Here is a 27,470-nt window from a genome sequence, read left to right as displayed (position 1 = left end):
GAAAAGGCAGCATCCAGCTTTGGCGTTTTATTCCAAATTGAGGATGGGTCATCCGAAAATGGAAATCGTCTTTTCAAAGCTTTGGAAAAGAATGGTTTCCTTTCTGGTTCCTGCCATTCTTTTTTAATTGCTTCGATCAAGACATCATGGACTGGGAAATTTTTACTTTCCTGGTCGCCTAAACCCTCATACATTTGGTCATGCAATGATAATGGTTTTTTCTCTGCTTGAATACCCAGAGTGGCATAAATAGCTTCCAATAAGTGGTCTACATCCTCCAAGGAGAGCTTGTAGCGGGAGGGCTTCCTGGAATCACCTTCCCGAGCCTCCTCCTCTGATTCCTGTGAACCGGACACTGCGCTGTCAGGTTCCTCTTCTAGCTCCTCACTAGGAACTTTTGAAGGGCCTGCACTAGTGGAAGGTCTTACTCCCGGGACTAATGTTGTTGCCTGTACAGGAGGAGCTGACTGAAGCTGCGGGATCTGGAAGTTTTCAAAAAATGTTTTGAATGACCCAAAGGTATTAGAAAGTTCTTTAACTGATGATGCCAAATCACTTTGTTCCGCAGTGCGCTCCTGTACTAACTTATCAATACAGTCGCTACAAATAGCCTTTTTCCATGACTCCCTAAGTGTGACTTTACAGGATGGACATCTTTTCTTTGTACTGTGGGTATTCTTGTCTTTGTCAGTTTTCTGAAAGACACAAGCGAAAATATATACCCCATGATTAGTACCGTAGCCTTCCCCCTGCTCACGGCAGGTGCGCAGTGTCTTCATATGGGCTTACCACACTAGGGGCCCCATGAATCACCCTCTGACACTGAGGGGTTAACCCACCTCCCCCTCCCTATTACCCTGGGGGGTGTAGAGGGATGGTAGGCTATTTTTTAGGAGAGGGGAAATCCACCCTAGGTTCCCCTTACCTTGCTGTGGCTGGAGCTGGTCTCTGCTGGAGCAACATCTTTCCCCTCTGCTTCCGACATGTCTGTGTCACCAGCGCCGCGTGTGCTGTCTCTACAGCGTCTATGCAGCTCCCTCCAGCCATTGCCTGGCTCCGTTTTTGAGTTTCGCGCCCGGAACCGGAAGCCGCGAACCCGGAAGTACCCGCCCCCGTGCCTGAATGACGTCACCCGCCATCGGCTCCGAGCGGTCCTAGTACACAGCGTGGCTTGCGCGTCTGGAATCCCCATTCCTCCGGCAGCCACATACGCTGGTCTAGGACGCTGGCTGTACCTCCTCACACCGCACTCGGTGCATACAAAAACCGGAGCCCCCCCGACTTACACCTGCGCTCAGGGATGTGAGGGTGGCTGTCTTTCAGGTTAGTACCTGTCTCTTTTGTCCAGAGAGCCCCTGCTCCCTTTCAGGATCGTCTTGCCTGAGCCTCCCTTGGCTCTCCTGGCTTGTTCCTATGGTGTCTCCCCTCTGGAGGAAACACAAATAACTGAGGACCAGCAGGGGAGGAGGAAATGTATGGGCTGGCGCGGTGTTTCCAACAGAGGGGAGGAGCCAAGGTCTCTCAGGTGGCTGTCCTGAAAGACGATTAGGGGAAAATACTCCTTAAAGGAGGTTGTAAATAATCTTTTTTTTAATTGAAATAAACATGTTATACTTACCTGATCTGTGCAATAATTTTGCACAGAGTGGTCCCTTAATGGGGTCCCCCACTGGCGCTCCTCCTATTCGGTGTGTGCCTCCATAGCAAGATGTGTGATATGAGAGCACATGATGGGAGCGCTCCCAAGCCGGGCTGTGTGCGTTCATTGACACGCACAGCGTGGCTCGGCCCTGCCCCAAGCTCCCTCCCCACAGGATTTGACGGACAGCAACAGGAGCAATGAATACATTAAAGCGGAGTTCCACTGAATTTTTTTATTTTTTTTAAAAGTCAGCAGCTACAAATACTGCAGCTGCTGACTTTTATGGACACTTACCTGTCCAGGGCTCCCGCGATGTTGGCACCCGAAGCCGATCTGTCCCTCGGCTTTCAGAAGGAGGTGCCGGCATCTTCAGCTTCACTTCCTGGTTCCCTACTGCGAATGCGCGAGTCGCACTGCCCAACCCACTGGTCCCTGCCGTCTTCTGGGACCTGTGCGTCTCCCAGAAGATGGCAGGGGGGGGGGCAGAGGAGGGGCGGATACTGCGGCAATCTATGCCCGGAAGTGGGAGCAAATACCTGGATTACACAGGTATCTGCTCCCCCCTCCTCCCTGAAAGGTGCCAGCCAAATGTGACACCGGAGGGGGGGGATGATGCCAAAAAGCAGAAGTTCCATTTTTGGGTGGCACTCCGCTTTACGGTAAAAAACATTTTTTTACTTTACAACTAATTTAAAAGTATGCATGAAGAAATGTAAACATAATTGTAATCATCACAATTTCATATAAGCTTTAAAGCTCTACTCTGAGCAAGGATTAAATGTTAAATAAGTCTAAAGACCCGTACACACAATATGAAAATTGGATGTAAAAATTAGTACGACGAGCTGTCTGACAATTTTCGGATCGTTTGTTAGCTTTCGACAGCCGATTTTGTTTTTTCGTCAGACAAATCTGGGTGTGCAGACTACTTTTTTTGTCGGATGTGAACTCAACATCCGATTTTCGTTTCATCAGTATGGTTTTCGTACGAAAAAAACATAAGAGCTCTCCGTGTTTTTTTTTTTCATCCTAGAGTTGGAGTTTAATATATTATGTCACAGCGCACTCACGCGCTATCATGAACTCTGAGGAAGAAAACATTGATCCTGCTAGAAATGGTGCCAGGATATCACGTCCTTTTACGGGAAATAAAGGACACCGTACCACTGAAATGGCAATCAATGTTTTCTCTGCTTACTCAGATACTGAGGCCTGCGCAGTCAAGTGATGTGTAGCTGCCGTAACTAAAGAGCATGGTATTTCCAACACGATTTAAGTGTTGTAAGCCGCTTTTTGGCAGTGGGGAAAACCTGTGGCATGGACTTCAATTCAAGATATTACCAAGTTAATTGAATTTTAGAATTAGCCTTTACAAGGTTAGCAACTAACCCCTTTAATGTGATTGCCTTCTACCAAAGTTTTATCACTGCATATATAAGTGTCCAGGGATTGTTTAAAGACGGGAAGTTTTGTATAAAGCAGCAGATACTATTAAGACAAGGAGTGACAACACACAGGGGATGTTTCCAAAGAGACATATGACTTGGCAACAACACTGACATTTTTTTTTCCGTTAACATACTTGTTTCGGAGCCAGATGATCTCCGGCTTGGGGTTGCCTTCAGCTCGACAAGTGAAGTACACAGTGTTCCCAAAGGTGACATCCACATCTTGAGGCTCTGATGTAATCCTTGGCCGCTCTGTAAATGGAAGTCATTTTAGGTCTAATTTAATAATGAGAAGCAATTTCTAAGAAAAGGATTTAACAGAAATGTACATGCTTGGCAGACAGAATACTAGCTCCTCTTCTCATTCTTCATGGCACATAGTGGTCGTACTCGTAAAGTGGTTCTAGCGTTAGGCAGAACCAAGACAGTGGAACAGATATCTATCTGGAGCTCAGCTGTAATGCACAAGATTATGTGCACTTTCACACGCGATCATTGATTTTGATAGGTCCATCAACATGTGTTATTGACAATTAGGAAGGAACAATGCCTTACATAGCGTATTTTCTAGACACAGTGCCCATGAGCTTTAAAGAAAGTTTAAGGCAACATAGACTCCAGGTAAAAATTCTTCATGTACATGTATTTGTGTGTCTATAGATAACACATCTGCCCTAGACAAAACATCTGCAGCTGACGAATAGGAACAGAGCCTAACATGAGCTGACAGATATTCAGAATCAAGCAAAATAGTTGACAGACATACTATTATCAAGGGAATATCCTTCCACTATGATAACAAACAGCCAGAGAACTGAAGACGTCGAGGATGAAGTGACTGCGGGGCACATACCGTATATACTCAAGTATAAGCCGACCCCGAACATAAGCCGAGGCACCCAATTTTACCACAAAAAAAACTTGGAAAACGTATTGACTCGAGTATAAGCCTAGGGTGTCCATCTGCATGCCTCACTGTGTCCATGTGCATGCCTCACTGTGCCCATGCCTCACGGTGCCCATGACTAGACTTACGTTTAACATGGGAGTATATAGAAGGGGTGCCCAACTTTGAAAAATCAGTGCTCCCCGGCCGTAGGTCCCCTAGACAGCAAACTTTGCACACTTATAGTGGAGAGTTTTGGGTCCGGCCGGTACGGGGTCCCCAAATTTACCAGAGAAATGACCGTTTAACATGGAAATCTATTTGAAAAAAATTGTTGCTCCCCCGGACAACAACAAACTTGGGGCTATATGTGTGCCAAGTTTGGGGTCCAGGGAACCTACGGCCAGCCGGTACCGGGTCCCCAAAGTTAACAGAGAAATTACCGTTTAACATGGAAATCTATGGAAGGGGTTCCCGACTTTGAAAAAAATCGGTGCTCCCCGGCCATAGGTCCCCCGGACAACAAACTTGGGGCTATATGTGTGCCAAGTTTGGGGTCCAGGGAACCTACGGCCGGCCGGTACCGGGTCCCCAAAGTCCAGGAGATCAGGCGCAAAAAGGTGACTCGAGTATAAGCCGAGGGGGGCATTTTCAGCACACAAAAAATGTGCTGAAAAACACGGCTTATACTCGAGTATATACAGTAGTTAGAAAACCTTCAGTGTAGTGCCAAAGTTAAAAGACAAGTGTCCAGTTCAGAACACTTAAAGCCCCCCCTAAAAATGCAATCGGGTCTGTCTGCCCTCTCTACCAATGTTATCTTATTTTATCACTGAGAAAATATAAAAACAGAAAAAGGTATTTACTATGTAGCACCCCCTGACCCCCAAAGCACATGAGGGAGGCAGGACCTCAGGGTCTAGTCCTCACCAATAGACTAAAGCAAACAAATAGGTGTCCGTTACTTTCTAGCAGGGTGGATAAAAATCAATGACTTTTAAAAAATAAGTAAAACCAAAAAAAAAAAAATATTTTTTCTCAAATGTATTTTAATAAAATGCTTTTGGAGTAAAAACCTATCAATCTAAAAGATAGTTTTCCATTTAAGATACATTAATCATTTTGTTTATTCAGCATGAAATTGAGCTTGGTTATGTAGTATGAAGCTGTATATTCTACAACATTAACATTTTTAGTAAACTCATTCAATGCATGCACTGCATTCACACAATTTCACAGTAACCATGAACTAAGTTCAGGAATATTCCTTTATTCCATTGTTTTGCAAATCTGTGTACACTACAAACTGAATGATTGTTTGAAGAGAAATGCATCTGTACCAGGCGTGTGAGAAAGGGCAAGCAGTAAAAATTAAAAGTGAAACCTTCTTAGCAGCTTATAAACCCTGTGATCTTTCTGCATATACCTTGAAGTGCTTTATTCCTCCCTGGAGTCACAAAATGGCAGCAGGCCGTAAAAGAGACCCAGTTTTGGAATATTTTAATGAAGTTCCTCTACCTATGGGTAAAGCAAGTATGCATGTAAAATTCACAAGCAATGCAACAAAGAGATGCATGGCCTGGTGAGAAGGTTTGAGAAGAAAAGACGTGCGGTGATGAAAAGACTGTTTGAATTTTTTTTTTTTTTTATGTGGACCCAGCTGATATATTTAGTTTAGGTTCTTTTGTTTGTTTTTCAAAGATATTTGGTTTATGCACTTCAGTTACTAAACATTGACGTTTAAGGAAATACAAGAATATGTTATTGTATTAATTATATAAAAGAATGAGTAGTTCTCCAACTGTGTGTGAATAACCTAAAATTGGTTCTGATATCGCTGCTTTACTAACCTGACAGCTTTTTATTCTAAATAGGAAACATTCATTTTGTTTGCAAATATCAAAGATTCTAACTACTAGCAAGAATGAGTCCTTACATTAAAAGAGCACCTGTCATTTCAGATCCATCATGGCAGCGCCTGTTAGCAGGCATCCACTCACCTGCTGCCACCACATCCCTCACCTTGTGTCGTCACTGCTGCATCACCAGTCACCCCATTAAAGCAAATGGGACTGTCGGTGAGCCAATAGTGGGTCAGAGGAGGAGCCACTCTGTGGGACAGAGATGACAATTGCTCCTTAAAAATTATGATTTCAATCAAGCTTTTTTACTAGTGATTTAAATCAAGATTTAAATCAACTTGATTTAAAGCAAATCCACCCTACTTTCCAGAGCAAGTAAGGAGTTTATCGACTCTTATGCCGCGTACACACCATCGGAATTTCCGACAACAAATGGTCGATGTGAGCTTTTGGTTGGATATTCCGACCATGCGTATGCTCTCTCGGACATTTGCCGTTGGAATTTCCGACAACAAATGTTTGAGAGCTGGTTCTCAATTTTCCCGATAACAAAAGTGCTTGCCGGAAATTTTGATCGTCTGTATGCAATTCCAACGCACAAAAATCCTACGTATGCTCGCAATCAATTAGACGCATGCTCGGAAATCATTGAACTTCCTTTTTCTCGGCTCGTCATAGCGTTGTACATGACCGGGTTCTTGATGTTTGGAATTTCAAGACAAGTTTGAGCCAACATCCGTCGGAAAAAAATCCCTGGCTTTGTTGTCGGAATGTTCGATAGTGTGCACGCGGCATTACTCAACACGCCTGTTAAATGGCACAAGACATCCATGCACTTGGCAGACTCTAGACGTGGGACAAAAAGTACATACAATCTCCACAGATAGGGGACCTAAGCCACCCTGGCAGTCTGAACAATTGGCTGCAATATACTGGTACTTGTTGGCTCAGTTACATACTTCTTGGGGAGGACCACTACACTTGAGTTGAGGACTAAGCTTACGCCTAGCTTCTCAGGTTACCCAATTAGGCAGAATTTTACCCATGGTGCTTCGATCCCTTGCTCAGCATAGCAGGCCTTGAGCCGAGACCTATATCCAGACACATGGTTGCCATTTTTAGTCAGACAGACATACAACTCCCCCAGACAAGTGACCCAGGGAAAGGCTGACTTGCCAAGTCACTCCTGACTGTCTATACCCTCTGCCAGCCTGCACTACTGGCAATCAACTGGATTGCCAGGGAGATATAAATATTCATAACTCTGATTTGTGCAGCTTCCCACACTATTGCCAGGGACACTATTGCCAGTAGCAAACCATAACCAAGGTTCAGAAAAGACCCAAGAAAGCTGAAGTATTATTTATGCTTAGACTGAATACAGGCTAGCAAACACCAATTTGAATAGACATTCCTGCCAAAGTCAGGGTGGCTACAACTATTTTCTGATTTTTTATGCTTTCCAGTTGCTATGTCTTCTGTGGTCAAACAGTGCTCTGCCTTTGTCCTTCCTTGCTTGCTTCTTAATGCACTCCACACATATAGGCAAATCTTCTTTACTGTTGTGGTCAACTAAACTGTTGGAACAAGATGTGCTGGAAAATCTCTTCAGGGGGACAAAAACTACCGTAACAAAATATTTTTTTCTTCAGCATAGCAGAGAATAGCAGGAACTTTTGTCAGGTTATTATAACTCTGATGACGACCATTTCCCTCTAACAGTAGTATGTGAAATTAGGGGAAGAAGTGAGATGAAATCTCCCCAACAAAGACAGAGTCAGCAAAAAAAACCTTCACATAAGTATTTCCTGCCTATGAAGAAGCTTACCATCTAAAGTCCCGATCAGTCAGCCACATCTAGGAACAATAGCATCAATATAAGAGAAAGCCAATTAACCTACCAGTATGTTTGTACCCGAGACTTGAGAAATACCAAATGCAGAGTGAAAATTTTACATGCGACTCACCGCAGTTCAGCTCAGCTGGTGTAATGGTGGACAGAGATCTCCCCTGGAGCCTGCGTGGGTATTCACAAGTTGCAGCAGCCTGAGCATTACCGGATTCGGAATAAATCTTCAACAGATCGGCCAACCACAGAATCTCACAATCACAGTGAAGAGCATTGGAATCCAGTCGCCTGAATGCAATTATAGGCACAATCAACACTTATAATTGCTTTGCTAAATGTGCATATCAAATACAAATCATGAAAACACCTTTAATTAGATTTAGCTAGGAAATTATTAGCAAAAAAATAAATCATTTTTACATCAGTTTAAAAAAAATGTGACCTTGCACATCAAAAGCTCATATTAATTCCATATCGTCAATGAGACACAATATACTGGGACTTTAAGGTAGAAAGTAGTCTTATTGCTCTGAAACCAGCAGTCACCACAAGCACACATGCACGTGGACTCCCATCTGAACACATGAGCATCACCTGTATACAGGCACGTGCCCAGTGCACATACAGACCACTGCATTGGAAAGTGCCCAAAAGGGCTTGCATCAATGAGCTTGGGGTTTGTACACATGGAATTTCCGACAACAAATGTTCGATGGGAGCTTGTTGTTGGAAATTCCGACCATGTGTAGGCTTCATCGGACATTTGCTCTCGGAATTTCCGACAACAAAAATTTGAGAGCTGGTCCAACAACAAAATCCGTTCTCATAAATTCTGATCGCGTGTAGACAATGCCGACGCACAAAATTCCACGTATGCTCTGAATCAAGTACGAGACGGAAGTGCTCGGTCTGATAAAACTAGCATTCGTAATTGAGATAGCACATTTGTCACGCTGTAACGGACTGAAAAGCACAAGGCTAAAAAGCATGAATCGTCTCTCACCAAACTTCTACTAACACAAGATTAGCAGGAGTCCAAAGGGTGGCGCACTTGGTATTGAACTTCCCTTTTATAGTGCCGATGTACGTGTTCGCATTCTTGGTGATTGGATTTTCCGACAACATTTGTGCGACCGTGTGTATGCAAGACAAGTTTGAGCCAACATCCGTCGAAAAAAAAAAAACACGGTTTTGTTGTCGAAATCTCCGATCTTGTGCACGCGGCATAAGACTGTAGCTATCAAACACTGCTGATTGCTCAGTTCTCTGTTCAGGCTGCAGAGACAGTGACTGTCAGTCACAGGCTCTCTGCTCTGTCCCTCCAGCACTGTGGAGGGGGCGGGAGTGGCTATGTCAGTATTTCAGTGGCTCGCTGAGAGGCTGAGCCAGCTGACGATCAAGGCATCTGGGTGGGTCACGACCATATAGTGGGGATCTTTTAGAGCCTGGACTGGCACAGCTGAAAACGAGCCGAACTGAACTGCACTCATATGATCCCCAGGAGACGTACAGCCCAAAAAGCATTGGCTATACTCCTTAAAAATGTGCATTTGACCTTGTCCTGATTCACTTTAAAATGCTATTTTAGTTCTTTGGACTTGTGTTGGAATCAGTTCTGATGCAGACAAAAGCACAAGCCTTAAAATGGACACCAGGATCATCTACCTTCACATGTACAGTCTTTGGACTGATCGCTATGCTTCTAACTGACCCAGTCTTTGGGCCTTTTCTTTTCAAAGTAGACTGGTCACAGAGGTGTGGAGGCCGCCATTGAGGACCTCTCTTGAAAATGCCCATTGCCTGGCTGCTATGCTGACCTTCTTGAGTCAATACTTTGAATTAACAACTCGAAACAATCTTGCAGATAAGGACTTCTAGAAACGTCTCTTACATTCAGGATCAGCATGCATGTTTTAGGTTATAGACTCAAAAGGGGAGGATTTACTAAAACTGATACGTTTTTGTGTAGTCCACTTTGGGGTGGAAATCCGCTTTAATAAACCAAAAAAAGGAAATAAAAATATGCAATTGTACACTTTCAAGAAAGCCATCCAACAGCTCCTGACATAAAAAACAAAAACCCTGAAAGCACTGTCAGCATATTCATAGAATAAGTACTGAACGTTAGCCAACAACAATAGTATATAACAAATACTTACAGCCGTTTCATAGACTGCAGCTGGCTAAACGTGCCGGGTACCAGGTGAGTAATTCGATTGTTGTGCAGAAATCTATACCGGACACAATGCGAGGAAAAAATTACTATCACCACCATTAGGATTCATCTATAATGCAACTTTGCAATACGTTACTCACAGTCTTTCAAGCTTGGGAAGATGATGAAAAGATTCTGGTTCCAATGTCTCAATGTGGTTAAAATGAAGATATCTGAAACAAACCAGGATTATGCATTTCTCTATTTATTACACACACATCTACACAAACTAAGATGGACTAGTAGTCATAAGCAGCATGCATTAAAGAAAACCTGACATGGGGAGAAATACAGACGGCTGCTACTGCTAATACACCACTGAAAATGATCTCTTTTTGGCTGTCTTTAGCTTACTAGACAGCATGCTACGACAGACTTACCTGAAAACAGAGTGCTGTCACTGCTGTAGGTGCTTCCATCTTTACCTGATCTTCTAGATTTGCGGGCTTCGGCTCTATGAATGACCGAGACACGATGACATCTTTCCCATGCATGCAAGTTCTAAATAGATGGCACAGTCCATTCAGAGACCAATGTGCATAAGCCAGCTGCTGCTAAAGTAAATATCTCCTAAACGGTTCATGTTTAGGAGATATTTACTGTACCTATAGGTAAGCCTTATTATAAGTAAAAGTCAAAGTCAATCATGTGAGTTTACTCCCACTCTAACATTATGGGGATTATGGTCTAAACAGTGCTCACTGGAACATTCAGAAGTTTAGAAATACTTCTGTAACCAATGCCATCAGCATGTTTTGCAACAATAAGGTTGCAAACGTCTTGAGCTCTTTGCTTTTACCCATCATGAGAGGTTTCTTGTGTGACACCTTGGTAATGAGACACCGTTTTATAGCCTATCAGTTGAGACTGGATCAACTGATATTAATTTGCACTGACAAAAGGGGTAGGATTGCTTTCTAATTACTGATACATTTCAGCTGGCGTCTTGGCTTTCCACACCCTTTTGCACCTTCCTTTGTGTTCAATACTTTTTCCCTGTGACATTACATTTTATTACACATAACTTCATTTCTGAACTTATTTGTTTTGCATGTATGGATTTCATGGGTTGTTACGGACAGGTGGTGAAAATTTCATGTCACCTTTAGAAATATATATACCTAAAGAAATGGTGGCGTGTTCAATACTTTTTTTACCCCAGCTGTAATATATATATATATATCCCCAACAGTTTGTGCAGCAATTTATAATATAAAGGGAGACGATACAGCAACAATCCAATTCAATACAAGATCATCTTATTGTACGCCCTTGGTATTTGAATCATCCTACGGCAAACCATAGATGATGCGATTTTCTTCTCTGAAACCATCATTGCAGTCAATCATTTGAATCTATTGACAGAGACTGTCCCTGTCAAAAGAACAGTTACCACCGCTGGTAATAATTGCATGCAAAAATGTTGGTTGTATCAAAGTGGGTACGAATAGGGTAAAGTCAGCCTGCCCACAGATGGCTTGAATGGCCAGCTAAACCGGCCAAGATTCAAACCATATATGGCCAGCTTTGGCATCAGGGTAAGGAAGTGTTTATTTGACAAAATACTACCAGTGGCCAATGCTAGGTTCCCATTGATCAAAAAGTATTAACTGTAAGTACATTTCAGGTTGAGCGCTTCCGATCTAGACAGTTCTTAACTATGAAAGACAGACATGCAGCATTTTCATTTAATAATGTTACTATTTTTGTGAAGTGAAAAGTGGACTAAAATACTAACAAGAAGGAAAGCCCTACCAGATGGTGTCAGTAAGCTGCAGTGTGAGCGCTAAAGTGAAAAGAAAAGAGAGACATTACAAGACACGTATTGTGTTAATGACATTTTTACAACAAATAACCCAGACGATGGTTCTTGGAGACAGACTTAGTACTTTAAGAGACCGTTGACAATACATGTAACTGCAGACTCCTTGTAATCCTGTTTCTACAGCTTAATACACAAAAGAGCCAAATGAAAGCACTGATAACACATCGACATGCAGTGATGGTTAATTGCAAATATGTACCTATAGAGCATTTCCTTTGCATTAGTCATGTTAAAATTAGTACCGTATATGCTACAGCATATGGCAGTAGAGAACACCAAAATACCTGCTTCTACCACCAGAGTTACATTATTGTTTTTTCTTCCTAATTTTACCACAAAAAAAAATAAGAAAACGCATTGACTCGAGTATAAGCCTAGGGTGGGAAATGCAGCACCTACTGTAAGTAGAAAAGAGGGTCAACAGTGCCCATCTGCAGGCTCATGTACCTTTGATCTCCCGCTGTATAATGCAACTGCAGTCGGCGGCCATTCCCTAACAAAGCCTTGTTGCCTCCTCGTTTGTGATAGACAGAACACGGATTCAGTTTCCCAACATTGGTATCAGTATTCAGCCTATCACGGACGAGGAGGAGGTGGGGCTTTGTTGCAGTGGACAGCGCAGAACAGCTAAAGTGGAGCTCCACCCTAAAGTGGAACTCACGCTGATCGGAAACCTCCCCCCCTCCGATGTCACATTTGACACCTTTCAGGGGGAGGGGGGTGCAGATACCTGTCTAAAGACAGGTATTTGCACCCACTTCCGGCCACACAGTTTTGGGTTTACTGCGGGCAGAACGTCATCTCCCGTCCACCCCCCGTTGTGCTCTGGGAACACTCGGCTCCCAGAGCACAGCGGGAGCCAATCAGCGGCGCAGCGCAACTAGGGAACCGGGTAGTGAAGCCGGAGCGCTTCACTTCCTGGTTCCCTCACTGAGGATGGCGGGGGGGAGCAGCACAGTGACGAGCGATCGCTCGTCCTCTGCTGCGGACGGCGCTGGACTCCAGGACAGGCAAGTGTCCTAATATTAAAAGTCAGCAGCTGCTGGCTTTTCATTTTTTTTTGTGGTACATCCGCTTTAAGACTGCATGACACAGCGGGAGACCCTCACTCAAGTATAAACCGAGGGGGGCCATTTCAGCATAAAAAAAATTGGCTTATACTCGAGTATATACAGTAATTCTCAAATGTAAACCTATGCTAAAATAAACAAGCATTAAACCTTGCTAACCAGGATGGGGGCAGAAATGACTAAAGTTTAAAGTGTTACTAAACCCAGCAACATGAAAATAGCTTACCTGGTACCCCCCCCCCCCCCCCACAGTACCCACACCTATTAAATCATCTTTCTACATTAAAATGTTGCCACTGTATACCTTTTTGGATAATCTGTATACCACAATTACATGATAAACTGCACAGTTTTTCCAGTGCTGAGAAGGAAGGAGGAGATTTTCACTACTGCCTGTATACACGCGCATATGTGTGCTGTCAATATCATGAGACCTGGCTAGCTCTGAGAACAAGAAACTGTTCTCTCCAGCATAAAAGACACAACTGAGCATGTGCAAGTTGGCTACTCTCCCTGTGTTAGCTGGCCTTCCCCAGATAGACAGTGCAGGAGGGGGAGGATCTGTGCATACAGGATCAAACAGCCGTTTTACACAATGGAGAGTATAACGAGCATGCTATGCTGCATATAAAGACTGATTTTACTGTTGTGGGTTTAGTAACACTTTAATGACTGACTGCAGTTCAGCTTTAAATCCTACAGGATTCTCATCATGAAAGGGACTGGTGGAAAGAAGAACACATGTTCCTATGTGTAATTTTATATGATTATACACTCAAATGTAAAAGCATCACATGGGTCGTTTTCATTATCTTGCCCCTTAACAACTATTTTGAGTTTAAATTTTCCAATTCACTAATGCAATATAAATCAGCTAAATGTATCATATATACCTTATTTTAATAATTTTTGGTCATTCTTATTGGAAAAGTCAGCCAAAACTTCTCTATAGCCTTGACTAGAAGACAGTGAGTATTGCCAACGGCTATAGCAGCTGCTAGCAATAATCACAAGTGAATCTGGCAGGCTGGATGTACCCAAGTTGATCAAATCGATCAACTTGGCACAGTCAGCCTGCCCACACACGGTTTGAATCTCGAACAGTCTATGGCCAGCCTGAGACCCGAATGGCAGTGAAAACGCACTGGGAATTCAAATCCCTTTCCAATCCATCCAGAACAGAAAAAAAAAAAAAAAAAAAGTTTAGGATGGATATACGTCTTAAACACATTACTGGCTGAGCCATTTGCTTGCCAATAAATGGCCTGTTTTTTTTTTATGTGCCAATTTGCCTTGGTGGCATTACTGGCAAGATTTAGTTATTTAAGAAAAGGGTTCCATGCAAATCCAGATAGATATTGTAGGAAAAACCACAGGGAAGTACGTAAGATTTTGAAGCCCAATTTCAGATTTTTTTTTTTAAACTAAGTTTAGGATAGGGAGGAGCAGGACAACGACCTTTGTTGAGATATTGCTCTTTGTGTCCTCATTGCAAACACCATATTTCATGTTCTACATTGTAACTTGTACAAGTAGCAGACAGACTTTTGGTTGGGATTGGGCCAACGGTAATCTGGATAAGACTTCCCTGCAAATACAAAATTTAGAACTAACCAGAGCTAAAATGAAGGTCAAAAATAATAACAGGGCTATACGTTACCATATTACCGTTTCTGCTCTGCTCCACGCAGTTTGGAGATCAGCAGAATTATTTCTTATGAGGTTTAAAGTTCATCCAAATGCCAAAACATTGACTTAGATGTAGATTCCATACATTCATAATAAAAATTACACTCCCTTTTATATGGAAAGGGCTTATAGCTGTAATCCCCCCAAAAATGTGAAGTTTCTGAGAATTTATTTGATCAGCCCACAGTAAAATGATGGTGGGAGGAAACATTTTCAGTCAACACAGCAAACTTTCTGTTATTAAAAAGAAAGACCATTTTGAATACCAAAGTGTTTAGAAAACAAAGCACGCTATAGGTATTCCATGGAAACATGACCTTTGCCCACAGATTTTTTTTCGGTGGACCTCCGCTTTAAAGTAAAAAGAAAAAAAAAAAAAAAAGTATTAAAAGCCAGCAGCTGCAAATACAACAGCTGCTGACTTTTATTAAATGGACACTTACCTGTCCAGGGTGCCCACGATGTCGGCAGCCAAAGCTGAGCAATCGCTCAGCTCTCGGCTGCCCCTGACGCCATCCTCGGTGAGGGAATCAGGAAGTGAAGCGTTGCGCAGTCACACTGCGCATCCTCACTGGTCCTGCTGTCTTCTGGGACCAGTGTGTTTCCCAGAAGAAAGTGGGGGGAGGGGCATGACTCCCGCGGGAGTCTATGCCCGGAAGTGGGTGCAAATACCTGTATTATACAGGTATATCTGCACCCCCCTCCCCTTTGAAAGATGCCAAATATGACACCGGAGGGGGGGGGGGGGGGTCCGAAAAGCGGAAGTTCACTTTTTGTATGGACCTCCGCTTTAATGCCTCCTTCCCCACCTCAACATACTTAAAGCCCAATACCGGGCAAAAGATAGTTTCCCCTTGCAGTGGGGCTGTGTCTGCACTGCAAGTGTCAACTGCTCGTTTTCTCTAGGGGCAAGTAGAAAGCTCATACTTACCTGATAATCTGTTCCACCAGCAAACAATGCTTCCCTACGACCCAGCGGTGGACTGTCCCTGATGTCCTCATGTCCAGAGCAGGGCTATGGGCATGATATTAGGAACAGTCAACCACACAAGACTGCTAGACCATTGGGGGGGGGGGGGAGAGGCAGGAGGAAGATAAGATAAGTACAGTGAATCCTTGGATTACGAGCATAATTCGTTCCAGGAGAATGCTTGTAATCCAAAGCACTCACATATCAAAGCGAGTTTCCCCATAGAAGTAAATGAAAATTAAGATAATTTGTTTCGCATTGACTTCTATGGCATGCAATACCGTATGTGACCAGAGGTGGGGGGGGGTGACTAATGCACCCAGAGGCAATGAGGATTTTGTCACTTCTGAATTCAGAGCTGTCATTTTTGGCTACTGTAGCTGGGGGACAGCAAAGCAAGTACAATCTGTGCTTGATTAGATGCAGTGGAGGGCAGGGGATACATTAGGGGTCTAATTGATTCCTGATGTCTTTATAAAGGAGTATCCGTCACTGCCCAGTGTCACAATGAAAAAAGTAAAAATAAATACATAAAAGCACTCCCACCCCCCGGCTCATACAAGCAAATGTACTAGTAGGTCCCTCACATGTATGTAAACACAGGTATTGCTGCAAAAGTCCAAGTGAGAGCTGGAGCCATAAGTCCTGGTCAACTCAAAATCGATAATCCAAAATGCTTTTAAAGTGTCGCCCATGAAAACTTCAGGTACCACAATTTTTCGCTATTTCACAGGTGCACACACATTTTGAGTTTTTACATGTATGGTATCTATTTACTCAACAGAAAAACTCCAAAGTCTGCAGGATCAAAAGTTTCAGGTCACCATTTACTCAACACAACCCCATCTTTTATAGATTTTATCAAAAGTTCGATATAATATTGCATTTGTGCACATTCATTTTTGTGTATTTTTTACTGAAAATATGCATGTGATAAACAGCTAGACAGATAAATATTGTGCGACATAAAAAAAAATGAACTTCAACCATTTTGAATGAAAATCACAGATATTCTGTCCCTTGTATCATTTTAAATGAAAATGCTAAATCTGTTAGAGGCTCCTTTCACATTAGCGTGTCTCCAATGTCGCACAATTTCCAGTGCAACTTTGGGGCAAGATTATGATGCGACTTGTATTTACATGCTCTGGACAAAATTGGCCTCAAAAGTTGCACTAAAGTAATGCGTGCAACCTTTTTAAAATGGCTGTGACTATAAGTTGCTCCAATCTGAATAGATGCCATTTTGCAAACAATGGGTCGCGACTTGTTACGTCCAAAGTCGTATGACAACTCACAAAGTGTGAATGGGCTATGAACATTAGCACCAAATGCAATGCACTGTATGTACACAATACTTCCTATACAATACACACAAAGATAACATGACCTTAATACACAGACACAAGACTAACAGATCCAAAGTTGTACAGAGGATGTTCAATTGATACAACATATTAACCTCTGAGTGTTTAAGATACCTCCATGTTGGGTCCCACAGCTTTTTTAGCCCTCTTTTGGTAAGGTTACTCCATTCCTCTATAACAATGCTATACAAGTGTCATTATAGCTTAATGGATGGATTTAGCGCCAAGGCACATTGAACAACAGTATGGTGAGTTTACTATGGTTGATAATGTGGGAGGATCCATATATGTTATTGACAAAGAAATCTTAGGCAGCTATGCACTTTTGATGTAAAGGAGAACACCAAATGAACCAGTTCACTTTAAGGGGGTGTGGAAGGCATGGATGGAAACGCTTAGCCCCACCTAGGTGTCCAACATTTCCTCTGTGAATGCTTCATGCTTACATCTTCTCAGGTGTTGTCCTAAAAAGTTCCATTGGGGATTTGTCTGACAGATCTATTGTCTATTGGGCACATATTTGTGGAAAGGCCAATTGTAATGGCGGAAAACCACTTTTCCCCATATTTCTTTCTTAAAAGGGGTTGTAAAGGCTTGTTTTTTTTTTTTCTAAATAGGTTCTTTTAAGCTAGTGCATTGTTGGTTACCTTTTCCTTCGATTTCCCTTCTAAATGTTTTTTTTTTCTTTGTCAGAATTTCTCACTTCCTGTTCCTGTTTAGTAGACATGTGCATTCGTTTTCGCCCGAATGAATTTTCATCTGAATTTCGGGTATTTTCAACAAACGAAAACGAACATGCAGAATCCGAAAGATCCGACATTCTGTATTTTAGTTTTTGTTGCTACAACAGTTCGATATAGATAGAAGATTCGACATGACGCTGACAATAGCAATCTGTCTATCGAACCTGTGGTCGAATGTGCCTTACCTTAACTCTATTAGTCCAAGATTATTCTACATAGAGAGGAAAGATTAGACATTAGAGAGAAAATGTCAGGGTAGACCATTTGACATGACTGTCAAAGATTCGACGAAGCAGCGAAAAACATACAAACGTAGAATCTGTCATTGAAGGTTTATGGCGTCTGTCGAATATTCTAAGATTCGACAAGCAGCTAAACTGTACGACGCCGCAATCATACATTTCCGGTCAAATGCTCGGCCCATAGGTTATAGAAGAATTCTAGTGTCATACAACATTAGAATTCTTCTATAGCTTGTAGGCGGAACATTCAACCGGAAATGTACAATTGTGGCATCGTACAGTTTAGCTGCTCCGTCGAATCTTCTTAGAACATTAGACAGATACCATAAGCCTTCAATGACAGATTCGACCTTAATTAATTTGGATTTTCGGACTAATGCATTTTTTAACGAAACTAAATAAATAAAAACGAATTTTGGGAGTAAGTACATAAATACATTTTTCGAACGAAAACAAAATTCCGAAACAAAATATTTCAGTGTGCACGTGTCTATTGTTTAGTCAGTGTGCTCGACCCCTCCATTGGGACTACATCCCTGCGGGGATGTAGTCCCAAAAGAGGGGGCGAGCATGCCAACTAACCCCCAGCCAGAACGGCTCCGATGATGGGGGCAAGCTTACTGAGGAGGAACAGAAAGTGAGAAATTCAGACAAAGATAAAAAAACATTTTAGAAGGGAAATCGAAGGAAAAGGTAAGTGAACCAACAATGCACTCGCTTAAAGGAACCCATTTAGAAAATAATAAACAAATCTTTACAACCCCTTTTAATGAATCATCCAATAAAATAATGGGAAAAAAATAATCAACAATGTGTACTAGCTACAGATCAAGTGTGGCCTTGAACTTTCACAGAGCAGCACAACCCAAAGGAACGGAGACATGAGAAGGTTGAGGAAATGGGAGCGCAGAGGTTAGAATGAAAGGTATTGCTGCCTTCCTTGCTACGCCCCCTTAGCAGGAACAAAAAGACACATGTAGTAGGAAGGGCACATATATGTTTTTCTTTTCTCTTGATGACTGAGAGAAAATAGTAGTCATGCAAAATAATGCAATGTGACACTTACAGTTGTTCTAGAGAGGCAAGTCCTTTAAAAGCTTGCCTGTCAATGGATTGGATTTCATTCTTGTACAAATAGCTGAAACAAGAAACAATCAGGAAGGATTAGCATACACACATTAAAAGCAACAGACACGAATGGCAATGAGCATGGATGAGTAGCAGCAAGCATGACGTTCAGTGTTAAAGTGTACCTGTTCCCTACAAACCCTCTATAAACATTTTTCAGGTGGATCACTTTATGAGTGAAATGCATCTCTGGGATCACAACTTATAAAGAAAACAGGTACAATTTAAATAGACATAAAGATGCTTTGCAGAAACATAACAATACCACTGCAAAATACAACACAAAACATTAACTGAAACATACAGAATACGTTTTATTTATGGTGCAAGATAACATTTTCTGTACGGGATTCGTAGAATACAATATAAAGTGGCCAAATTTACACTATATTACCAAAATTATTGGGACGCCTGCCTTTACACGCACATGAACTTTAATGGTATCCCAGTCTTCATCCTTAGGCTTCAATATTGAGCTGGCCCACCCTTTGCACCTAGAACAGCTTCAACAGGTCCACATCATTTGGTGGAAGGGGATAATGGTGTGGGGTTGTTTTTCAGGGATTGGTCCCTTAGTTCCAGTGAAGGGAACTCTTATGGCATCAGCATACCAAGACATTTTGGACAATTTCATGCTCCCAACTTTGTGGGAACAGTTTGGGGATGGCCCCTTCCTGTTCTAACATGACTGCGCACCAGTGCACAAATGAAGGTCCATAAAGACATGGATGAGGAAATTTGGAGTGGAGGAACTTGACTGGCCTGCACAGAGTACTGACCTCAACCCAGTAGAACACCTTTGAGATGAATTAGAGCAGAGACTGCAAGCCAGGTCTTCTTGTCCAACATCAGTGTCTGACCTCACAAATGCACTTCTGGAAGAATGGTAAAACATTCCTATATACACACTCCAAACCTTGTGGACAGCATTCCCAGAAGAGTTGAAGCTGCAAAGGGTGTGACAACTCAATATTGAGCCCTACGGACTAAGACTGGGATGCCATTAAAGTTCATGTAAAGGCAGGTGTCCCAGTACTTTTGGTAATCTAGTGTATCTGTAAAGTGTCTTATTTATCCAGGTCATGGTACAGCCGGTAGTAGTTGGTCACATTCACGTGGAATATTACATGACATCAGAGTGACCGAGTATGTTTCCGACACTTGTTAAAACTGTGAAAGCCAATTAGATGAGTCATAGAATGTCTTCAAAATGACAGAATAAATTCAGCTGTATGTGGCCAGCGACAATCAACTCAAATTTGCCAAAATCTTACATAAGTAGAATTTAAACAACAACTGTAGAACAGGAGAAAAACACCTCATACTGCAAAGGGAAAGGGCAAAGCAGGAGCTTTTCCTTTATTTTTATTATGATTTTAAGTGTATTTTAGGACTCATTCACATGGAAAATCATGCCTTTAGCATTTCTAAACCCAGTAAAAGTTATCTGAAAATTAAAAACAGATTTTATGCCCCCCAGACCTTTTTTCCTGTGTTAGATGTTCCAGCTTTAAAGCAAGTTTAGCTCTATTTACATGTGTTTACGGGTTTAGTATAATTTCCAATCAGATTCCAGATGCACAGAATTCGGTTTTCTCGAAATGCAGGGAAACTTTGCAGGTAAATGCACAGCTTGAATGGTATCAAATGACAGTTGGGTAGATTATAACTAACCACTCTTCCATAATTAACCCACATACCGTTTCATACCGCTATGCACACTATAGAGCTGGGAAACAACATATGTTATAAGCATGAAGTCAGGCTTGTGAAAGGGCAGTTATTTCAGACCACAAGGGGCCACTCATCTCAAATGCCGCATACACACGATCAGAAATTCCGACAAGAAAACCATAGATTTTTTTTTCCCAACGGAATGTTGGCTCAAACTTGTGTTGCATACACACAGCCATACAAAATTCCGACCCCCAAGAACGCGGTGACATACACTACGACGAGCCGAGAAAAATAAAGTTCAACGATTCCAAGTACGCGTCGTAATTACATACAGACGATAAGAATTTCCGACAATAACTCTTCTTGTCAGAAAAATTGTGAACCAGCTCTCAAATTTTTGCTGTCGGAAATTCTGACAGAAAAAGTCAGATGGAGCCTACATGGTCGGAATTTCCGATCAAACGCTCACATCAAACTTTTCTTGTCGGAAATTCCGATCGTGGGTACACAGCATAAGGTGAAAGCCAACCTCAGATAAAAGCCAAAGGAAATCTTTACCTTTATACTAAATTAAGACTAAACGAGTTGCATCCTTTTATAAACATACACAAGATAGGTTGTCTATAAAATACGTTACTCATTAGTGATCACCTGCCTTTCCATGTACTTTTTTGGAGACAGCATTTTCATGCACGTCTTTTATCACATTTAAAAGCAATACCACACAAAAAGGGACTAAAATAAGTGCTAGCCAAGATATACATCATGAATCAAAGCTTTGAAATGACTGCTGTTTGGAATCATACAATGGGAAACTTAAAGATAAAAGTGTAAAATAATAATAATAATAATAATAAAAAAGGGCCATCAATAACAAAAATCTTACATGAGATGTAAATATAGCCACAGGGCATGTATTTCTGGCTTTTCTGTACTCAGAGATCCAGGAATACGAATGTCATCAGCTCACAGTCAGACCGAATGCTGCAAGCCAGGAGATGGGAGCCAGCGTGACATCCCAGTCATCCCATTGATATGAAGAGGTCAGGATCCCAGCACAGTAAATCATTTAAACGAGCCTAGGGTCCTAAAATGAACCCCATAAAATGTGAGCTCCATCATCACTAACTTTAAATGGTCCAGACTTCCAGACATGACAGAGGAGAAGGAGAAGCAATAGTGATCATACACAAAAACAACAATGAATCAGTTCCAACAATGAGAGGCATGGAAATAAAAAAATAGAATTCTGCACATGAACAGGATGATTGACGGGGGATGAAATTTCACTGATCAAAGTCAAAAAATGTTTGCATGTTGCAACGAGCACTTCCAATACCTGGAAGTAAATTCATTTACTCAAACTACATGGCAAGACTGTCACAAGCACAGCTGGAGCTAAGCACACCCAACATGCCACATCCTAAAGCAGCCTCTCTCACCAGGGTTCCTCCAGAGATTGCTAGGGTCTCCTTGGGCAATATCTGCCTCTTAGACAAGTAACCACTGACTTAAATGATCTGTAAGTGAAGGGGATTCTTCCCACTGACCACAAATGTAGGGAACACTAATGTACAATGAGCTGTAGATACAATATCCATTAGCAGGGGTTCCTTGACACCGGAAAGTTATTTTAGGGGTTCCCCAATGCCAACGAGATTGAGGAAGGCTGTCCTTTGTATCAAACAAAACAAATCTGTATTGAGAGAATAATATCTGCAGGGCAACCTACATTACAACCAAGGGAAGATCAGATTGTAATATTTTTAAATTTTACCTCACATATATAGGCCATAGGTACTGCTGTGGAGGGCTGCTTTCCATGACTGTAGCAACCGACTAGACTGCAGTAAAAAAGAAGTTGGGTTCCTGGCATTTAGAAACCTGATAGAAGTGTGATTCAGCAAGTGGCCATTGGAAATAATTAACATGTGTGGCCCAAACTGTGTGTAGCACTTTCAGCCTATAGCTTGATGTCCACTTTGCTGTAATCCTAAAGAAGTAAAAGAACGTTACGCTTTGAAGCTTACCAATTGTTAGATATGTTGCCAGGTGTTTTAAGTCAAGACATTGCAGTCAGAGAACATGAACACCTTGGATGCACTGTGCACCCACCACTGGTGCCTCAGTAATGGGCTTCCATCTTCCCCGCTCATCCTTTCCGGGTTTGCATACTCCGGCTGCACGTGCCTGCGTAGGACCCCTTACGGGGCACTCAAGGTCTGGCACAGTATGCCGGACCCTCAAAACGCATGTTCTGGTGACGTCACTGGCTGCATCCAGTGTGAATATCTCCTAGACGGTGCAAGATTAGGAGATATTAATTTTACCTACAGGTAAGCCTCATTATAAGCTTACCTGTAGGTAAAAATCTCAAAAAGGGACTTTACTACTTCTTTAATGCAGGGAAAGCATTAGGGTGAAAAACAAAATCCTCAAAGTTTTCAGTTTAACATAACATGCATAATAAAATAAACATTTGCCAGTAAACCATTTGCTACATTTCTTACCCAGCACTTGAAGTTTACAATTTTTAATGCTGCTGCCTCCTACTCTTTCACTGCTGCATCCCTGGGCTTCCAGTCTTCCCAGGAAAAATGGTTAATAGTGGACAGTGCAGTCTGCAGCCAGTCTGTTACCTTGGAGAAGGGAGGGAGGAGCAAGAGAGTGCCTTGCCATCCTAGGCTATGAGGCTGAGTGTTTCTTTTAACGCACACAGTGACGGTAGTTCCTGCACGCAAGGGTGACTCTATAGGACAGGGGTCTCCATCTTCAAACTGTGTAAACAACGGCCAGTTTCCTGTCCTTCAGACCTTTGGGGGACCGGACTGTGGACATTGGGCATAGAAAAGGTCCTGATGTCAGTGGGAACAAAAAAAGATGCCATCTTTGGTGTCAGTGAGTGGAACTGTGTCCCAATTGTTGTTGTCATTGGGAGGAATTGTGCCCCATCGTTGGGGTCATTAGTAGGGATTTTTCCACACAAAACGCCAAAATGTCCCATAAGCCACATGTAGTGCATCCCATTGAAATCAACAGGCTGCCTAAGCATGTCACAGGAAAAATGAGCCACAAAAACGTTCACTCCCACTATGCTAAATGTGAATGGGGCCAGGTAGTGAAATTGGTGCGTTTACACAAAAACAATGATGATCCATTCACATGTGTATTTCCTTGCATTTCAGAAATGCGCTGCACCAAAAATCGCAGTAAAAGTAAAAAAAAAGTAAAAAAAAAAAAGTTCTGAAGCTTCTTTGGGATGATTGCTGTGTGCGGGGCAGCCTATTCAGGTGGATGGGCTTCCCCAATGCGCAATGAGTGAAAATGGTCCAAAACACAAGAAAAAAAAAAAAAAAAAAAAGGAGGAAAAAAAACTGCATGTGGAAATGCGAGTTCCTGCTATGCAGAGATGTGAACGTGGTTCCACACCTTAGTGTCTCTATCCACTCCCTTCTATGTACTTGTATAAAGATGGCCATACACTATGCAATCTGATTATATATTGTGTATTTAGTGAGAAGGGTGACGCCATCACTGATCGGTTGCATTTTATTTAAGCAATGTGCAGCTAAGAATGAGTAGGTAGGTAGGAGGGTGGATGATGCAGGGTGTGTGCTATCGAGGTCAGCTGGTCAACTCCTTCCTGTGTCATGACCTTTAGTCTGACCAGGAAGTAAGGCAGAAGAAATAGAGGCGTATAACACGCACCCTAACTTTAAGAGGGAAGTTTTAGGAAAAAAAACGTTCCACAGCCCCCTGCGTATAACACGCAGGCACAGTTTACCCTCCATTTTCAGGGTAAAAAAGTGAGTGTTATACGCCAATAAATACAGTACGTTTGGAAACATTGATGAGGACACGTGAAGTAAGTGTCTGTAGATTTATTGGAAAGTTTTGATATTTTTGCAAAAAAAGTACATGAATACTATATTCGTACATAGAGGAGCTGGAATTTAGAGAGAGAAAAATAAAGTGAACAAAAGGTGAACTTATCCTTTTAAAAAACGAATTTAACTTCCATCTCTCTGCACTTTTTTTTTTTTTTTAAACAAAACCACACAGGTAATATCATATGATGTACACTTGACAAATCAGCTAGAACAAAAGAAAAGTCCATGCGTAGGCATGATTTCCAACAGAATATCTACAAAAAGACCACAGCAGTTCCTGTACGGTGTACTGTTAAATACATGGCATGTTGTAACAGGACGAGTGCCGGAGGGCCCACCAACCTGGAACGAACCACAGAGCCCAACGTGTGAGAGTCAGTTCATGTCAAACTATTTATCATGTATTTCTTGCTGACATGAACATTTTCTGCTTAAAAAAAAAAAAGTGTCAGTTCCTTAAGGTGCAGATTCCACTCTCAAAATCACTAGCTTAAATCAAGGCTGATGTGTAGTCGTGACTGAAATCCTCACACTGCTTCTTTCTTAACCACTTGCTTACCGGGCACATATACCCCCCTCCTGCCCAGGTGAAATTTCAGCTTCCGGCACTGCGTCGCTTTAACTGACAATTGCGAGGTCGTGCGACGTGGCTCCCAAACAAAATTGACGTCCTTTTTTTCCCACAAATAGAGCTTTCGTTTGGTGGTATTTGATCACCTCTGTGGTTTTTATTTTTTGCGCTATAAACAAAAAAAGCAACAATTTTGAAAAAAAAAATCAATATTTTTTTACTTGTTGCTATAATAAATAGCCTAATTTTTTTTCCAAAAATTTTTTTTTCTCAGTTTAGGTCGATACGTATTCTTCTACATATTTTTGGTAAAAAAAAAAAAAAAAAATCGCAATAAGCGCTTACAAAATATGGGACAGTATTATTATTATTATTTTTTTTTATTTATTATTTTACTAGTAATGGCGGCGATCTGCGATTTTTTTTATTGGGACTGCGACATTATGGCGGACACATCGGAATCCAGGACGTCAATTGACGTCCTGTTGGATATTCAGAGCCACCGTGAGGCCGTCATTTGACGATGGCCCGGGGCTCAAGTGGTTAAAGGTGGTTCATGTCAAAGATATTAGAAAAATGTAAGTAATTTTTTTAGGCAATATAAATTTAGTAATTAGGTAAATTAAAGTAGCTAGTTTAAACCAAGTCCTCAGTCACACTTAAAGGGTCACTAAAGGGATTTTTTTTTTTAGCTAAATGGCTTCCTTTACCTTACTGCCGTCCTGGTTTCATGTCCTCATTGTTCGTTTTTGGTTTGATGTTGCAGTAAATCCTCTCTGTTCTGGACACTTCCTGGTTGTCTGTTTCCTGATCACCACAGTACTGGGAGATTTCTCACGGTGGTGACTAATCAAGGAGGTGTGATTACTGTGTGCAAAACTAAACTGGATTGGTGCTGAGGAGTTTTAGACAAAGTATCACTGCTCTCTATTGGCTGACTGCCCTCTATTGGCTCTCTGTACATCAGAGAACCAGCAAACAACAGCAACAACGATACTAAACTGCAGGCACATTATATGATTGGTTTTTATCTATTTTTAATCATTTTTAAAAGGAATCAGTTAACTATTATGTCTCTATATGTCTCTATACCCTGTAAACAATTTAGGCAAAGTGCACCTATACAAATGAGGTGCATGCAGGGTGGGGGGAAAGCGGGCCAGGTGTTTTTTTACAACAAAAAAAAAAACACACTACAAAAAAGGATAAAGAAAGAAAAATATGCCAGATTTTTGCAGTAGTGGAGAGGAGGAGGTAAAGGGACGCAACATGCCCTGGAGGGTGAAGTTCCACTTTAAGGCAAAACTGTAGTTAAAAACACATCCAAGTACATCAATCAGATTAAAAAATCTCCCGCTAACTCAGACAGTGACTTGATCCAAATGACTTTGGAAAGCTTTAATCCAAAACTTCTGCAGATCTTCACAGATGAACATCAGGTAGATCAAAAAATCATAGCAAGTCTAGCTCCGGCAATTATATGTGCTTAGAACAGAAACTAAAGACACACTGAACATAGGGTTGGACTAGCTATACAGATCATCTTCTAGCTCCATTCATAGCTACAAAATTAGGCAAACAAACAACAATGTATGTATAGCATGATCTGCTCCCATCACTATCCAACTGCAGGCTGCGGGTCTTCACCAAGCTGTACTGCTTTAAATGCAGTGGGAAAAATGAGGCCAGGGACCTGGCTGTGCTGTCCAGCAGGAGACCCTAGATCACAAGTTAAAACAGAATCAAATCTTTAGGCAGGTAAATCTGTTTCAGATACAGATCAGAACTGCGGAGACAGTTCACAGTTCAGTTGTAAAAGGTAAACAAAGAGATGAAAAGCCTACAAAACATGCATGCACAAGTCTTCCATTAGCTACTGTTTATTCTTTGCCATAGTAGCCTGACATCAGCAGCTCTCAGCCGAAGACATCTCCATTAACCACTTCCATACTGGGCACTTACGCCCCTTCCTGCCCAAGCCAATTTTCAGCTTTCAGCACTGTCGCACTTTGAATGACAATTGCGCGGTCGTGCTACACTGTACCCAAACAATTTTTTTATCATTTTGTTCCCACAAATAGAGCTTTCTTTTGGTGGTATTTGATCACCTCTGCGGTTTTTATTTTTTGCGCTATAAACAAAAGAAGAGTGACAATTTAAAAAAAAAACACTATTTTTTACTTTTTTATTTAATAAATATCACAATTTAAAAAAAAAAAAACGTTTTTTTTCCTCAGTTTAGGCCGATATGTATTCTTCTACATATTTTTGGTAAAAAAAAATCGCAATGATCATATATTGATTGGTTTGCGCAAAAGTTATAGCGTTTACAAAATAGCTGATAGATTTATGGCATTTTTATTTTATTAATTTTTTTACTAGTATTGGCGGCGATT

General features: G+C 41.7%; 1 protein-coding gene across 1 annotated transcript in view; it reads right to left on the bottom strand.

The window, feature by feature from the left end:
• PXDN (peroxidasin) overlaps positions 1 to 27,470 on the bottom strand; it is a 185,246-nt gene that overhangs the window by 63,133 nt on the left and 94,643 nt on the right. The window contains exons 4-8 of the mRNA XM_040348667.1: positions 18,875 to 18,946; positions 10,004 to 10,075; positions 9,847 to 9,918; positions 7,806 to 7,975; positions 3,225 to 3,342 (exon numbers count right to left, since the gene is read on the bottom strand). Coding sequence (XP_040204601.1) covers positions 3,225 to 3,342; positions 7,806 to 7,975; positions 9,847 to 9,918; positions 10,004 to 10,075; positions 18,875 to 18,946 — 504 coding nt within the window. The remainder of the gene's footprint in view (positions 1 to 3,224; positions 3,343 to 7,805; positions 7,976 to 9,846; positions 9,919 to 10,003; positions 10,076 to 18,874; positions 18,947 to 27,470) is intronic.

The sequence above is a fragment of the Rana temporaria genome, chromosome 4 (assembly GCF_905171775.1).
Source record: "Rana temporaria chromosome 4, aRanTem1.1, whole genome shotgun sequence".
NCBI lineage: Eukaryota > Metazoa > Chordata > Amphibia > Anura > Ranidae > Rana > Rana temporaria.
Note: the sequence above shows the minus strand (reverse complement) of the source record. Positions and strands in the feature narration are given on the sequence as shown.